An 18,623-nucleotide genomic window follows, 5' to 3' on the forward strand; every position below is an offset into this window, starting at 1 on the left:
GGTACTGGGTTCGAGTCCCAGAGTGAACATCAACTCTGAGATGCAGGTACATCCACCTGACGAGTCCCAAATAGGACGAAACGCGCGTCCTGGATTCCACTGCTAGCCACTATCCATCTCTGCTTACCATGCTTGTGAATTAAGGCTATATTGAGGCAATACGCACAGTATGCACATATGCCAATTAGAGACTGACCAGTTGCAGTCCTAACACATCGATGGGAAGATTCAAACAAGTAATACTAAATGAACTTAAACAGACCATTATTTGACTGGATAAATGTAAAAATAGTAAAACATTAGTCCAAGGGGTGTTGTTAAAAAAGTTTGATATTCGAAAAATTTCTTTAACATTAACCAATTCCTTACAAATTCTGTATCATAGTAGAGAAGAGGCAAATAAACTGGTGATTTAGAATGTATACTTTTAGTGAATAAAGTGTAATTCGACTTCTGCCTGTCACAAGTGGAGTGGATAAATTAGTAATGAACTTAGTAATAAACTTTGTAAATGAGAAAGTTTGATCAGTAAATATAGTATTTCATGATCATTATAGGTAGGCAAGTATACCGAAAAGATCTTTTTTTGACATTGCTGTAACTGAGAAATTGGAAAAATATGAAGAGATGCCTTAGTAAATATAGTAATACACCGCCAAAAATTTATAAACGGGTTAATTCTGTCTTGAGCTTAATCAGTATCTACAGTCACATAGACTACAATGATGATACCGTAAGAATTTCTAATAACTATTTCAGCAAATTGAATATTTTGTTGGGTAATGTGAAAAAATAAAAAAACGGCCTTCATAATATTGAAGAAATTGTGTCTTCGAAGCATGTTGAATAAAAACAGAGAATACATGGTATGCATTTCGCACCTGTCTGGAATTGAAGTTAGGATAAAAATAGTGGGTAGAATTTTTTAACGTATTGGTCAATTTGTTTATTTGAAATGTCTTATCACAAACACAAAGTATTTGCATGAGGTTTGCTAATCTAGACAACAAAAAGCACTATCAAAATCCATTATATTGCTGAGGTATGGCGGATATGAGTAGATAGAAAGGTGTTCTATGACAAATATCCTTCCGGAATTAACCGTATGTGATGGACCACTAAATGGTCGGCTTCGAAATAAAGGAGCAAATAATTTGGACAAAAAGGTCAGTTACTCAATAAGGTTACAAATTCATAAGGACAGGTTAGGCTGTATATTACCTGTTTTAAGTCATTACCTACTTTTCTGGTTGTAAGATGAACGGAGTGGGTTGGGACAGAGTATAGATAAAGTAGGAAATGGAGGTAATCTATGAGGCTCATTTGTGTTAAATCAATTCATACAAAGAAGGTGGTAACTTCTTGAGAGGGGTCCGAAAACGACAAAAATCGAGGGTTAGAGACCACGAAGAATATGGCTCAAAATGGATCGAGATCATGAGTTCAATTACTTTTTTCTAGATGCTGAAAATTACTTAACAAACTATTTGTTTTACTCATTTAAATTCATTTCAATGCGATTTTCATGTCTTTTCACTGCTGTGCAGTTATGAAGTATGATAGTTTGAAGCAATTAAAGTGAAATTCTAAAATGTTGAATGCTCATAAAATTAAAATCCACTTAAATACTAATGCAAACCAAGGAGTTCATAAGGATTCCAAACGTATGTATCACAAAAAGAATTTTCAACCTACAATTGTAGGCAAGTAATAGAGTGAGCATATAAAGAACGGATTCTAGATACACGAAACACCATGGAAATCCTTTATACAAGATAATTATTTGGTTTATAAGAAAAAAGTAGCAAATAAATAGAACAGTACTTTTTGAAAAATATTTCCATTTTAACGATCATACTGTTAAACGTTTCTGAAATGTGGTCACTTTAAATGGCCTTTTTTAAGAAAAACGGGTGAACAATGTGTTGGTTAGTAGAATGAACTACTGACAAGTTGGGTACATGAATATATGAACCTTATGTCAAGTCATTGAAGGAACTTACTTCTGTATATTTTGTAATTTCTTAATTTAAAACCATGAAAAACTAAAAATAGTACATATTTGTACTTATTTAATTAAAAAAATGTTTACACTCATAACATATCAAAATTTCTCATAATCCTGTGAAAAGTTGTTAATAGAAAATTTAGAAAACCGGAATAACACTCAATAACCTGTTGGATGGTGGCTAGCAATGGAATCCAGGACGCACGTTTTGTTCTGTTTGGGAGCCGTCATCTGGATGTACCTGCATTCCAGAATTGATGTTCATTCCGGGACTCGAACCCAGTACAGTTCGCTTCAAACGCCATCGCGTTATCCACTAAGCTACTGAGTCCTGATAGTCATTAGCTTATGCAATGGGGTGAAGTTTAGATTCATTTTGTATTGTTTATTTGAATCTCCCCATTGATTTAGGTACTGCGTTCGAGTCCTGAAGTGAACACCAACTCTGGGATGCGGGCACATATAGCCGACGAGTTCCAAATAGGACGAAACGTGAGTCCCGGACTCCATTGCTAGCCACTATCCCTCTTTGCTTACAATGCTGGTGACTTTAGGCTATTCGCACTGGGTGGACATATACCAATAAGAGATTGATCAATTGCAGTTCTAAACATCAATGGGAAGATTTAAATAAACAATATAAAATGAATTTAAATAACTTGTTGTTATTCATGTTCTTGTTGGGGAAAATCTAAGAGTGATATCAAGATAACAATACTTCCTAAAAGTTCCAGTCAAAATATCAACTCAATCTTTGCATAAAAACAGCATTAATAATTTATTTGTATTATTTGTTTGAATGTTCTCATTGATGCTTAGAACTGCAATTGGTCAGTCTCTTTTGGTATATGTGAAACCAGTGCGAATGGTCTAGGATATTGCCAGTAAGTCATAAGAATTTTAAGAAGGGATAATAATAATAAAAAAATAAATAGATTAGTGAAATAGTTCCATATGTAATGTTAACTAAGATATTAACAATATTATAAGTACATTTATAACTGATCTATTAAATTGTTAATATTTAGGCTAAGTAAATTTACTTGCTAGATATAGGAAGATAATAAAGTAAAAAGAAACAACATGGTTTATGAAGATTCAAATTGCAAATAATATTCATCATGATCTGATATTAGTTAAACTACTGAACTACAACAACGTATGAGGTTTTAAGTGTACAATAATGAGTAGTCTCAGACTAGAATGAAATATACAGTGCAATATTTCCTGATTTTAAATAATTCTTAAATTGATAATTAATATTTGATGAAAACTATCTTTTAAAATAAAATACGAAATATTATACAGATTAACAAACAATAACTTTCAAGGTGTACATCCTCTTATCCATAGGAAATTCATGCATTATAGGTTGTGAAAAGATGCAAATATTAACATCATTTATTTATAGGGATATTGAAGGTTGTCCTATAAATAGAAAAGTCTGTATTTATAATGCACTGTCAGAGTATGAGCTCATTCCTGCGATTGTGTCCAAGTTTGTAAAAAATCTATTACTTGTAATATTTACCTATTAGTTGAAATGTTTATAGAAACTTAAGGTTGTCCAAAAAAAGTAAATAGCCAAGTTCTGCTACACTGACATTCTGTCAATGCGGCAGAGGATGTTAGGCGACTCCATGTGTCCAATAATTTCTATCTTGAAAAGATCACTGACGTTCAGTAGCAACACCATGTTAGTGATATGCAGGTTCGGAAATGTGCATTCAAAGCCAGTAACGAAAATTCAATCAACGTCACCATTTTGGAAAACCGGCTTCGGTGGCTTGGATATACTGTACGAATGTCATGTCATAGCGTGGATTATTTGCTGATGCTAAGAAGGGCCAGTGAAACCAAAGATTTGGTTACCTTATGATATGGTTTCATGACATGGAAAACGTTCGTGTAGAACTGTCATCCGTCGGTCCAACTCAATGTTTTGTTTTTATCGGATATGGCTCATAACAGAAGTCAGTGATGCAATTTCCTGCATTATTCATAAAAAACGAAGGGAACTCCCTTAATTGAAATTCTTCCTGGTCATATTTTTTAATGGAAGGCTTCTTTCATTATATACTGCTCTCATTCGTCTATTTTTACTTACTTAGATTTTCATAATACTCTACCACCCTCCTATATCTCTCAACATTTTTTTCTTATTTGTGTGGCGCATGTTTATTTTGGTGCCCAGTTACATCAGTATCTATGTGTATTAAATAAATAATGCAGGGGCAATACTTATTTCAACTATCCGGACCATATTTATTTTAGATCTGAGAATAAAACCTAATTGTTAAAGCAGGAGTTGATGGAGAGGGTATCATCTAACACGAGATCGGATTTTCATACACTTAATCCCTTTTATTATCTTGAAGAGAGCACGAGCAAAGAATTGAGCAGAATAACATGAATTCGTTCCATTTCGTAAAATTTTCATCAGCTACCAAAAACATTGTGGAGTAAAAGGAATCAATATATATCATCTGTTCGTGCTCTCTTCAAGAGAACGAATAGTTGTAAATAAAATACTTGGCTAATGAATTAGCAGTTTTAACACATGATTGGACTATATTTAAATGATGTTTGTTATAACCCCTGGTGAATTATGAATGGTAAATCTGAGGTCTATTTATGGACAAATGTAATATGCCTATTTCCTATTGTATAGTTGTTAAATAACTGACCTAATCGTATTCGTGTTCCTCTTATCATAACCTTTATTTTGACCTTTGAACTATTATTATTGATTACTTTCCCCCTATCCACAGCCACATTGGCCAATTATTGTACAAATGTTATTTTTCTATTTTTTGGTATAATGTGGTCTGTTTGGTTAGTATATAAACCCAGTATGCTTGTGAATAATGATTCATATTGCCGAGGCTGTTATTTGTGTTCTGGACTTAACGGGCTGGGCTAGGCATATAGCAGGACCGAGTAGTACTCAAAACTGCTCATAAGCTTTTATGTATCATTGCGCCGATCGGTAATTCGCTCTTTTCTCGTTGGCGGTAATCAGCACGTCCATATATCAAATAGGGCACACGCAAGAAATCGATATAACAACGGGCACTCATACGTTATAACAATGTCTTCTCGATTTCGCAAACAACAACCCCGCCACGAGAAGGCAGTGAGTAGGACTTCCCTGGCAGGGGCTATATACGCGTGGCCATATGAGAGCATTTCGAGAGAGGGCGGCTCCTCCCCACTCTCGGCCGTACCAGGGTAATTGTGGGCACAAGCTGGACAACAAAGGCTAGGTACAGGAGAGATGCTGCTGTACTCCGGTCACGAAGGGGAAAATGCTCCACACACTCAGGGAGTTGCTCTAATGCTGTCCAGAGAAGCACGAAATCCACTTGTAGGATGGGAATCTCACGGACCCAGGATAATAAAAGCATCATTCAGAACAAAGAAGCAAGGGATCACAATGAATGTTATCCAACGTTATGCACCCACCAATGATAGCAACGACGATGATAAAGATCAGTTCTATGAAAAGCTGCAATCAATTATAGCGAAGTGCTCACGAAAGGACCTCACCATCCTGATGGGAGATCTAAATGCTAAAGTTGGAGTGGACAACACAGGATATGAAGATATAATTGGACGACATGGACTAGGAGAGAGAAATGAAAATGGGGAGAGATTTGCAAATCTATGTGCATTCAACAAATTGGTTATAGGCGGCACAATATTCCCACACAAGCGCATACACAAAGCTACATGGATCTCGCCGGACTACAACACAGAGAACCAGATAGATCATATTTATAACCACAAGAGATTCTGAAGGTCAATGGAAGATGTGAGAACCCGGAGAGGAGCTGACATGCTTCAGATCACCACCTGGTTGTGGCCAAGATGAGACTGAAGCTAAAGAAACACTGGACAACTGGACAAACAGCACTACAAAGGTTCAATACAGCCTTCCTTCGAGATACCGACAAGTTCAACGAATTCAAGATAACTCTCAACAACATGTTCCAAGCTTTACAGGATCTACTGAAAGAACAAGAAACTACTTTGGAGGACAACTGGGAAGGGATAAAAGAAGCACTAACTTCAACGTGTCAGGAGGTTTTGGATCGCAAGAAGCATCATAATAAGGAATGGATCCCTATAGGAACCCTGGACAAGATTCAAGAAAGGAAGAACAATAAACTAGCAATTAACAACAGACGAACACGAGCAGAGAAAGTCAAAGCACAAGCAGACTACGCAGAAGCAAACAAGGAAGTGAAGAAAAGCACTAAGGCCGACAAGTAGAAATACATGGGAGAACTAGCAACGGCGGCGGAAAAAGCTCCAAGAGAAGGGAATATGAGACAACTATATGATACAACGAAGAAACTATCAGGGAGATATAGTGAACCAGAGAGACCAGTCAAGGACAAAGAATAGAAGACAATCACGGAGATTCAAGAACAGAGGAAAAGATGGGCAGAATACTTTGAGGAACTGCTGAATAGACCAGCCCCATTGAACCCACCGAACATCGAAGCAGCACACACAAACCATCCTATAGATGTCACTCTACCAACGACCGAAGAAATCAAGATTGCCATCAGATAAATCAAGAATAGGAAAGCAGCAGGACCTGACAATATACCAGCTGAAGCACTGAAGTCAGACATTGAAGTAACTGCAAAAATGCTTCACCTTCTATTCAAGAAGATTTGGGAAGAGGAACAAGTGTCAACGGACTGGAAAGAAGGATATTTCATCAAGATACCAAAGAAAGGAGATCTGAGCAAATGTGAGAACTACAAAGGCATCAGTTTGTTGTCAGTACCAGGAAAGGTTTTCAACAGAGTGCTGCTGAATCGGATGAAAGACGCGGTAGACGCCCAACTTCGAGATCAACAGGCTGGATTCCGTTAGGATCGGTCGTGCACAGACCAGATTGCGACACTACGGATCATCGTTGAACAATCAGTTGAGTGGAACTCATCACTATACTTCAACTTCATTGACAGCGTGGACAGGAGAACATTATGGAAACTTCTTCGACACTGTGGAGTTCCTGAAAAGATTGTCAGCATTATCTAAAACTTATACGATGAACTACAGTGCAAAGTCGTACATGGAGGACAGCTGACAGATGCATTTCCAGTAAGGATCGGAGTCAGACAAGGCTGTATACTCTCCTCCTTCCTCTTTCTTATGGTGATTCAATGGATTATGAGAACCTCGACATCTGAGGGAAAGTACGGAATACAATGGACATCTCAGAATCAATTAGATTATTTAGACTTCTCAGATGACCTAGCCCTCCTATCTCATACACACGAACAATTGCAGACGAAGACAGCAAATGTAGCAGCAGCCTCTGCATCAATAGGCCTCAACATATACCAAGGAAAAAGCAAGATTCTCAGATACAACACGGAGAATACCAACCCAATCACACTTGATGGCGAAACTCTGGAAGAGGTGGAAACATTCACGTACCTGGGAAGCATCGTTGATAAATAATGAGAATCAGATGCAGATGTAAAGGCGAGGATTGGCAAAGCAACAACAGCATTTCTACAATTGAACAACAAATGAAACTTAAAACAACTATCAACTAATTTCAAAGTCAGGATCTTCAATACGAACGTCAAGACAGTCCTACTGTACGGAGCTGAAACGTGGAGAACTACCACAGCCATAGTCAAGAAGGTACAAGTATTCATAAACAGTTGTTTACGCGAGATACTCAACATTCACTGGCCGGATACTGTCAGGAACAGCGTTTTATGGGAGAGGACAAACCAGCTTCCAGCTGAAGAGGAAATTAAGAAAAGTTGTTAGGATTGGTGGATAGGACATACATTGAGGAAATCACCAATGTGCATCACGACTCAATCCCTAACTTGGAATCCGGAAGGGAAGCGGAAAAGAGGAAGGCCAAAGAACACATCACACCGGAAAATAGAAGCCGATATGAAAAGGATGAATGTTAACTGGAAAGAACTGGAAAGGAAAGCTCAGGAAAGAGTGGGATGGAGAATGCTGGTGAGCGGCCTATGCTCCTCGACGAGGAGTAACAGGCATAAGTAAGTAATATGTAATGGAAAACAATCAATTTTACGGTAATACATGAAAAATTTCGATCTATTTAAAAAAATAACTCATGATTAAAGAGGTTAGCTGAAAGTTAACAAGGAATAAAAATGATATTTACAAATGATTCAACCTTTTTAGACCAATATCAAAAGGTGAATTATAGAGAAAGTAAATGTTAAAGTAACTGATTATCAGTAAATTGGGGAAATGGACATAGAGATTCGAGTGAACTGACTTTAACTACTTACGAGTAGTAAAAAACAATAGAATTCATTAACGACTTTTATCAATTTATAATGACGGCTTGAAGGGTAATTACACTTGTTTGTTCTAAATAGGAAACTCCAAATATTTTAGCAGAGACCACCTACCATATAAAGCATCAGTTTGTTATCGATAGATGTTTACTGTGATATATACTCAATTAGATGCATAAAACTGTGACTTTGTATGTTGATTCACCTAAAATATTATTATTCGACTAATTACATACTGTCTAAACATCTAAGGTTTATCAACAAAAATTAAATCCATTTTTACTAACTTAAGACAAGTTTAGTAAGGAAACTTAATGTATAGAAACTAATTATACGACTTGGATTTAAATTTATTTTTCAATATTTTGAAGCAACAACGTAACAGTTACCTTGTAGTGTTGGTTGCTATGTTAAGCCCACATAGCTTATTCTAGCTTCCTTCTTAAGTCACGTTTTGACCTTGTTGATTATTCGCTTATTAACCTTGGCTGTTTTTATGTAAGCGTATTTGTGTTCATTTCCTATCCTATCAACCACATGTCTGTAGCTTATTTTTGTCTGACTATAAATATCGATTAACTCTTGGTTAAATCGAGTTGGCTCACACGCCTTTTCGACCGCGCATCATTTTTTCGATTGTTTGTCTGGATCAACGATTGTATGAAATACACTTATTCGAAGTTTATTCTCGTATTAGACTTATTGAATTCCATTATCCACTAACGCGATTTAGGTCGACGATTATATACGAGGATTGGCGACATGTATATTTCAATAATGATCATAAAACGATCTACCTGGAGTCAGATTTGGGGTTACTAAAACTTGTAGGTGTCAAATTATTGAAAAATTACAAAATCAAGCTGACGAAAAGTTGAACCAATGAATTTCCGTGGAAGTTAGAGCTGATTAGAATGAAGCAGGGATGGTTTGCCTTATGACCTACCCTTTATAGCTACTTATTTATTAAAAAGACAGTGATAAATATCCAGTGTTGTAGATAAATAATACAATTATTGTATGATTAAATGTTATAGTAATATAATGCAATCCCATTTTGTCTACTTTGAATCCGATCTCTTGATTGCATTTTATTGAAGTCTTAGATCAATTGATATTAGTAGTAACACAGAGAACACCAATCTGATCACACTTGATGGAGAAGCTCTGGAACAGGTGGAAACTTTCACGTACCTGGACTGCATCACCGGTGAACAAGGAGGATCTGATGCAGGTGTAAAGACAAGGATCGGCAAAGCAAGGGCAACATTCCTACAGTTAAAGAACACATGGAACTTAAAACAACTGTCAATCAATATCAAAGTAAGAATCTTAAATGCGAATATCAAGACAGTTTTACTGTAAGGAGATGAAACTTGGAGAATTACTACAACCATCATCAAAAAGGTATAAGTGTTTATAAACATTTGTCTACATAAGATACTGAATGTTCATCGGCCAGAAACCACCAGCAACAGCCTGCTATGGGAGACAACAAACCAGCTTCCAACGAAAAGGAAATTGGGAAAAGACGTTGGAGGTGGATACGACATACATTGTGGAAATCATCAAACTGCATCACGAGGCAAACACTAACTTAGAATCCTGAAGGGAAAAGAAAAGGAAGAAAACCAAGGGACATATTACACATGGAATTGGAAGCAGACATCAAAAGGATGAATAACAACTGGGAAGGATTGCTCAGGACAGAGTTTGATGGAGAACGCTGGTGGACGGCCTATGCTCCTCCATGAGGGGTAACAGGCGTAAAAAATTCTTAATGATATTCCAAAGCTTCAATTAGTAAGTGATTAGGTATAATGGATACAAGATAAACAACACGTGAATAATCATGTGAAAGACTAGATTAATAACACTCACTTGGAGATCTTTTTTAGATTGCGATAAGTAATTTTTCCAGAATCATCTTCATCGAACAGTTTGAAGGCTCGTACCATCTCTGTGACAGGATCTCTGTCTAAAATCATATCTGTCACTAAAAAATAATTATATATATATATATATATATATATATATATATATATATATATACAAACTATGTGAAAGGAAAAAGATAAATAGGATGGGACATAGATAGAAATGATAAAATAATAACTTCTACTTCCCAAACTGATAAGTAGAGAAACTTAATCACAATGTAAAACCACTAGAATTCCGAGAGTTGAAGTAATAGAAATGAATGGAATCCTCCTAACTAAATAGTAATAGACATAGCAACGAAAGTGTTTGGAATTTAAAATGGTAATGTAGCTTAGATTAAAGAGTCTTGATGGAGTGCTTACAGGTGGTCGGATTATTTTTCAGATGCATAATTTATTTCTTAATTTCCAAGTACATTATTATTATAAATGATTATACATACTAACTTGCAAATAGCTGAGGAGAAAGTAACGAAAAATGATGAATCGATTGTACTATGTAAACATCTTCATTTTTGGTTTGTTTAGATTTGTAAGGCGGACCAACTGCATGAAATGAAATTTGTGACCTAATATGTTCTTTTTAACATTCGGACTTTTGTTAACTTGAAGTTATTCATACGGAGTTACAAAACTTTAAAAATTAAATCTACTCACTGAGTGATTGTATATACATATTTATTTCATTTCAAATTAACGAAAGTTTCAAATCTCAGGCTAAATTTGTTTAACGCTACATTTAAACACTACTGATGATGACTAACAACTACATTAAAGACCGCTGTCTTCAAACACACAGTTATACAATTCCTAATTTCACCGGAAGGTTGGAGAGGAAGGTGTAGGAAGTTGTCATAGGTGGGATTCCTTAATTTCCAAATAAGGCTTATTGGTTTGCATTCACTATCTGTGAAATCAAAAGAACAAATTCGGATTTGTCTAAGATGATAATCATATATTACAAAAACAAATGGACCAATACACAAGGGTGGATCGTCACTTAAGCCGTTCGTAAGATTATGAATTAAGTTAGCAACCTCATCATCTTTAGGAATATTAGGCAAAAGATAAAGGATTAATAGTGATTCCTGAAAATATATGATTAAGGATTTGAGCATATGGTTTTACTATCTTTAGTGAAATGTAGAGCTGAAACGTGGAGAACTACTACGGCCATCATCAGGAAGGTACAAGTATCTATAAACAGTTGTCTACGCAAAATACTCAACATCCATTGGCCGGATACTATCAGCAACAGCGTTTTATGGGAGAGAACAAACCAGCTTCCAGCTGAAGAGGAAATTAGGAAAAGACGTTGGAAGTGGATCGGACATACATTGAGGAAATCACCAATGTGCATCACGACTCAATCCCTAACTTGGAATCCGGAAGGGAAGCGGAAAAGAGGAAGGCCAAAGAACACATTACGCCGGGAAATAGAAGCCGATATGAAAAGGATGAATGTTAACTGGAAAGAACTGGAAAGGAAGGCTCAGGACAGAGTTGAATGGAGAATGCTGGTGAGCGGCCTATGTTCCTTGACGAGGGGTAACAGGCGTAAGTAAGTAAGTAAGTAAGAATAAATCAACATAACTCAGCAAATATCATACTTACCTATTTCATTAAAATCTTCAAACCGTAGTTTTCCAGAATCTTCTTTGATGTTGTAGTCCTCCAAAGTTTTTAGTACCTCTTGTTTTTTCAACTCAAATCCAAGCGCTCGAAGTGCAACCTGTAGGGAAAATCATGATACATATTACGATACCTTAAATTCATAATAACTGATTTGTTGATCTTTATCTGTATCGAAAAGGTCAAATGCCTCTACAATTTCTTGCTTTTGTCCTGCTGTAAGTTCTCTCCGTTTCCGACGTCGAATATTATCTGTAATTCCTGTAAATGAAACAATAGATATAAATCTCGCAGATAAAACAAAGTAACTGTCTCAAATCAAATGTAAATTCTAGTGTATTGGAACATTGATGAAAGTCTAAAAAATTTATGAAAGCTATGTATAAACCGGTAGCTGGATGGCCTGTGTTGATGAACCGAAAGGACTACGAGTTGACTCGACATTTGAATATGCAAAGTCTGAGAAGCCGAAATGGACCATTTTTATTTCAACAGAGTACTCCAATTTACATTTATGGTAAATATGGACTTCTTCAAAATAGTCGTAAAACCCCTTAAAAAGGACCTAAATTATATTAAACATTGTTTATTACTAACACATTTTATACCAATACTTTAAAACCAGTACAATATGATGCTTATTTTCTGGATATATTATTAGTACAATGGTATTGCATATTCAACAAAATGTTCTGCCAAAGATGGATGGATTAAAACCCAAAATGACGGATCCGATAATACTCAGAGTATATGAAATTAATAACTAAGGTGTTTGTTGGTAATTTGCCATGGTCCTTACATAGCTTTCTGATTTTTCAAGTCTTTTTGACGTCTTTAATGCTTCTTTATCTTCTTCGTATTCGTCAAATGGACGATTCTCTTTTGTCTCCCTTCTGCATACTACTTTTATTTTTATCGTCCTCCAAATATCACGCAACTTTCAAATACTTCCGACTTATCTCAAGTGCTTTTGCAAATAACGCGACGATTCACTATTATATTACAGACCACCAGGCGTGAAATTATTATTAATACTATTGTTTAGCTCTAGTAAATGACATCGGGAAGAAAATTTTCTTCCCCGAATTGTATTTATTTTTTTCATTGAGAAATGTTTATTTACGAAGCTTTTTGGGTCCAGACACCAGCACATCAATTTACATTTTGTCCTTTGGTTATAACTGGAAATATAAAAATCAAACGAACAAACGAATGAATAGGTGAAAGTGCAGTCCAACATAATCAACAACGAACCCAGCATCAAATATACTTCGTGTCATTGGTAATGTTACAGGTTTACCCTCGATTTCTCGAGGGACCCATAACTGCACACGAGACCAAGTTGGTCACTTTCAAATCCTTCCTACACCTCCTAATAACTCTGTTATCTCCACGACTTACCCTCGATTTAGGGAGTACCAACTGTGATTTTAACTGATGATATGTTCGAATAAGAAGCATTTATCAAGACTAACGCTATATGTAAACAAAAATGTCCTGTTTTTTATGAAGAAATGACAATCCATGGATGTGTCAAGTCTATAAGCCATTGACAATCAATACGAAAAAGCAGGATGTGAAGAGATTATAACTCCTACTGACAGGAAGCGGAGTCCTGTAGTAGAATGAGGTCTCAAGGAGTAAAAACATACATGTAAACATTTTTCTCCTGTAACCAAGTTTCAGGATTGACAATAATGTAACTTGTTTAAGAATGGTACTCATAAGCTCTATTCTGACCTACATTATGACATTGATAATATTGAGAGGATCCTCAAACGTAAGTAGATGGTGGAGGCTTTGAACTCGATACCTATTAATTCAAAGTCAGGAGTCGACAGCGGTGACTTTAATATTTGCAAATAAAACAAGTTTGTTTTGGCTCAAATTTGATTAATTGGGATTTGGAGGTGTCAGGGGACTGAGACACAGCCAAAACCAACGATCAAGGTTTGCAGCTGGTTGAGCATACCACGAAACATCTTACCAGGAACTACTCTGAGTGTATATCACCAAGGTTTAAAAGAAGAAACCTTTGATATTTTCTCTCTCATTCATATGGAATAACATCAACAGCATTACATCACAGCAACCAATCCACGTTTGAACTATTTGGTAAAATGCTATCAGTTGTATCTAACGCTATCCCTAGTTATAAAACTTGGCAATAGCAATCTCACACAAAACGAAATAGGTGGCACTATTTTAAACGAATCCTGCCATGTCAAATAATCTTAGGACGAACCTGAGTCCATCACTAAGATAATCTATGACTTCGAAAGTACCCCAACTCTTGTCAATCTCCAATTTCAAGGTTACAGTCAAATAGTTCAAATGGTTCAAATGGTTGTGGACGGAATAGGAGAAGCTATCGCTTAACGGACTTCCGTGACTAGTAGCAGTTAATCACCAATACCTTCAGTCAGGAACCTAGGTATATTACCGATAATGGGGAAAAAAAGAAATTGACAAATCATAAAAAGATGTTATCCCTAATCCTTAAGAATAGGTCAAGTTTCCTCTTAAAGGACTCCTGAGAAGTCGCTTGGACTAGCTCAGTGAGCATCGAATTCCAGCATTTGGCAACTCTTAAGGAGTAGAAGTTGTGTCTACAGTCCGTTCTGCTATGTCGGGTCTCCAGTTTCTGGGTGTAACCCCTTAGGTTAGTGTAGCTGTAAATAATTCCCCAAAATCAATAGCTCATTAAGTGTTCGACATTGGATGCTGACCACGTTGTTTAAGTGGACTTGTTTAACTGAAGGCTTTCGGTCATGCATCCGTACCAGATCACGTTTCGACTCAGCGTGGGACACTGCTCCTACGTTCACTAGCCAGCTTAGAATAAACGTCTCTCGATATATTGATAACGTATCAAATATATCTTTCCTACTTCTTCTCGTCTGACTTCTGATTTCCATTGGTCGGGAAAAAGCTTCGAATATAGGTGTTACTGGTAGCTAATTGTCTAATTAGAATACTAGTCGTATCTTCAGTGGTGAGCCCAACGTAATCTGGTACACCAAGCGCACAAACTGTAAGTCTGTTCCTTTTTGGGATATTATTATTCCTTTTTATTCTTTATTTGATTTTTATATATTGTTATATACTTTTTTTTCTCGAGTTTCTCCGGATATATTTTAAATAAATATTTTTCGTTATTTATATTACTATGACGGAACTGTCACCTAAAGTATTTAAGTTAAGGACTTCTCTCCCGTCATCAATTCAATTAACTCCCTTCTGGCCTGATAATATCGAGTCCTGGTTCTGCTACGCAGAAGCCGACTTTAACGGCCACGGCATTACAGACTCACGCTCACGATTCCTCGCGGTAGTTGAGGCGTTACCGCGCGAATTCAACAGGTATGTAACACCTAGTGTGTTTACTAGTGATGTTTCGGAACCTTACGAAAGTCTAAAACGATCGATTCTAAAACGTGAAGACCTAACCGACCGACAACGGTTAAACCAACTCCTTAACAATATCGACCTGAAACATAGTTCTGCTACAGATATGTTGCTTAGGATGAGAGAAGTGATAGGTCAAAGAACCTTCGACGAAGGCCTGTTCAAAGAACTTTTCTTATCCAAACTCCCAAAACAGGTGCAGGCAATTCTAGTCTCGTTCCAAAACAACGTCGTAGACGAACTAGCCACATCTGTCGATCGAATATTAGAAATAACGAAGTCTACTAACGCTGAGGTCTTTTCAGTCAAAGAAAAACCTCAAACGACCCCGAATGACATCTCTGAATTATGTCATACTCTCACACGCTACCTTTGATTTCGCAATGATCGTAGTCGGTCAAGAAACTCGCGAAGAAGTGTTTCACGTAAGCGACCTGTCTCTCGACCACGAGAGACAGACAAGCCCGACTGGTGCTGGTATCATAACCAGTATGGTAAGTCTTCCAGAAATTGCAGGAAACCATGCAATTATCCGAACTCCAAATCCAACGACACGAATAAGACTTTGGGAAACTTCCAAGCCGGCACGCGTTAACGGCAACCGTAGCCGGCAAACACAGCCGTCTGTTATAAGTCACGGATGTGACAACGAAAGTTCGCTACCTCGTCGACACCGGCGCAGAAGTTAGCGTTCTTCCCGCAAACTCTAGCGACAGACTTCACGAGTCTGTTTTAAGTTTACAGGCAGCATACGGAAAGCCGATTGCTACGTATGGTAAAAGTTACGTTTACATAAACGTGGGTTTACACAAACCCATTCACTGGATTTTCGTTGTTGCAGATGTCTCTATGCCAATCATTGGTATAGACTTGTTACAATACCACAATCTACTCATCGACACACGCAAACGAAAGTTTATAGACGGAAACACTAGGTTATCCGTTTGCGTAACTCCTTTTTCTGGTTGCAGATTATCCCCAGTCACAATTAAGCACGCCATAGACCCCCTATATTAACCATTACTCGAGAAATACTACGGGATATATCAACCGCAACCGAAATTGCCGTGTATGACCAGCAATGTTACACATCACATCTCGACTACAGGACCACCTGTATTATCCAAAGCACGACGACTGGCTCCTGAAAAACTTAGGTCGGCTAAAAATGAATTCGACCATACGATAGACTTAGGAATAATTCGACCATCAAATAGTCCATGTTCATCTCCATTGCACATGGTCCCTAAAAAGGACAGCAATGATTCGCGTCCAACTGGTAATTATCGGCACCTGAATGCTAATACTATTCCCGATCGTTACCCGTTGCCTCACATTCACGATTTGACAGCTACCTTGAAAGGTACAACTGTCTTTTCGAAAATCGACTTAGTTAAGGCTTACAACCAAATACCTATGGCAACCGACGACATTCCAAGAACCGTCTTCATCACTCCTTTCGGCCTTTACGAATTCTTACGAATGCCTTTCGGCCTAAGAATGGGGCTCAAACCTTCCAAAGGTTTATAGACGACGTCTTCCGAGGTCTGACCTTCGTACATGCGTATGTTGATGACTGCCTCATAGCAAGTCCGGACAGAATATCACATCTCCAGCATCTGGACATTGTTTTCGATCGACTTCAAAGGCATGGCATTACTGTCAACATTCAGAAATGCCAAATCGGAACAACCTCTATAGACTTCTTAGGACACACCATTGATGCTCAAGGCATCCGACCCCTTAGAAGCAAAGTGGCAGCCATTCTGGATTACCCAGAACCGACCACGATCAAGCAGTTGCGAACTTTTAATGGCCTCGTAAGTTTCTACAGACGGTTCATGCCAAATTGAGCATCTCTTATGAAACCGTTAACCTACCAACTTCGTGGAAATGCAAAACCAATTAGTTTAGACGACACCACTCGAAAAGCATTCCCCACAGTTAAGGAACATATCGCTAAGGCAACCCTGCTTGCGCATCAGGACACTCAAGCGCCCATTATTATCGCCGTAGACGCATCCGACTCAGCAATCGGAGGAGTCTTACAACAATGGGTCAACAACTCTTGACAACCTTTAGCATTTTTCTCGAGACGGTTGCTGGACGCGGAATCTAGGTACAGCACTTTCGGTAGGGAACTCCTGGCTATGTATTGTGCTGTACGACATTTCCAACATTCCGTCGAAGGAAGAGAATTCACGCTTTTTACCGATCACAAACCTCATACCTTCTCTTTAAGTTCATCTTCAGATAATTACTCACCGCGAGAGTCTCGACAACTGGACTACATTTCGCAGTTTACTTCAGATATACAACACATTTCTGGAGCAAACAATGTAGTCGCAGACGCTTTGTCTCGAATAAGTTCCTTGAACAGTTTCCAGGGAATCGACCTTCTTAAATTCGCTCAGCTTCAAAAAGAGGACATTGATCTTCAGCACGAGTTATCCTCAACAACTCCTAAACTACGCATCAACCAGGTGGGAACAGGTAAGGAAACCTTACTTTGCGACACATCTACAGGTAGGGATCGTCCAATAGTACCAAAACATTACCGACGCAACGTCTTCAATACGTTACACAATCTTTCTCATCCAAGTGTTCGTGCATCCATCAAGCTTATAGCCGAACGGTTTTGCTGGCCTGGCATGAATAAAGATGTGAGGAAGTGGGCATGCTCCTGTGTAAGCTGCCAGAAACCTAAGGTCATAAGACACAACAAATGTCTCTTAGGCTCTTTCAAAACCCTTGACGCCCGTTTCGACAACGTTCATCTAGATTTGGTAGGACCCTTACCCGATTCAAACGGTTTCTCATATCTCTTAACATGCGTAGACCGTTTCACTCGATGGCCAGAAGCAGTACCTATTAAGGACATTACTGTTGAAACAGTGGCTCGCGCTTTCGTCGAACGATGGGTAGCAAACTTTGGCTGCCCTTCAACCATCACTACAGACCGCGGACACCAGTTGGAATCTGGACTTTTCCGTTGTCTGACCTCACTATTAGGAATCACTCGCTTCCGAACGACCGCCTACCACCCACAAGCAAACGGGTTGGTAGAACGTTTTCATAGACAACTTAAAGCTTCTCTATCAGCTACCAACGTTTCACAGTGGACGGACGCTCTTCCACTCGTCTTGCTAGTTATCCGCAATGCAGTGAAAGCTGACATTGGATACACTGCATTTCAACTCGTTTATGGAACGGCACTCCGACTCCCAGGGGAATTCGTAGATCCTTCGTCTTCTTCATTGAACATGGATCTAAGCTGTTACACGAGCAGGCTTACAAACGCTATGCGTTCAGTTAAAC

General features: G+C 37.8%; 1 protein-coding gene across 1 annotated transcript in view; it reads right to left on the minus strand.

Moving 5' to 3' along the window:
• Positions 1–14,208, minus strand: part of Smp_083740 (putative centrin) — a 23,654-nt gene extending 9,446 nt beyond the window's left edge. The window contains exons 1-4 of the mRNA XM_018794295.1: positions 14,143–14,208; positions 12,031–12,158; positions 11,880–11,997; positions 10,207–10,321 (exon numbers count right to left, since the gene is read on the minus strand). Coding sequence (XP_018648722.1) covers positions 10,207–10,321; positions 11,880–11,997; positions 12,031–12,158; positions 14,143–14,152 — 371 coding nt within the window. The 5' untranslated portion in view covers positions 14,153–14,208. The remainder of the gene's footprint in view (positions 1–10,206; positions 10,322–11,879; positions 11,998–12,030; positions 12,159–14,142) is intronic.
• Between the last annotated feature and the right edge of the window lie 4,415 nt (positions 14,209–18,623).

This window comes from Schistosoma mansoni, chromosome 1, assembly GCF_000237925.1.
Source record: "Schistosoma mansoni strain Puerto Rico chromosome 1, complete genome".
Classification (NCBI taxonomy): Eukaryota; Metazoa; Platyhelminthes; class Trematoda; order Strigeidida; family Schistosomatidae; genus Schistosoma; species Schistosoma mansoni.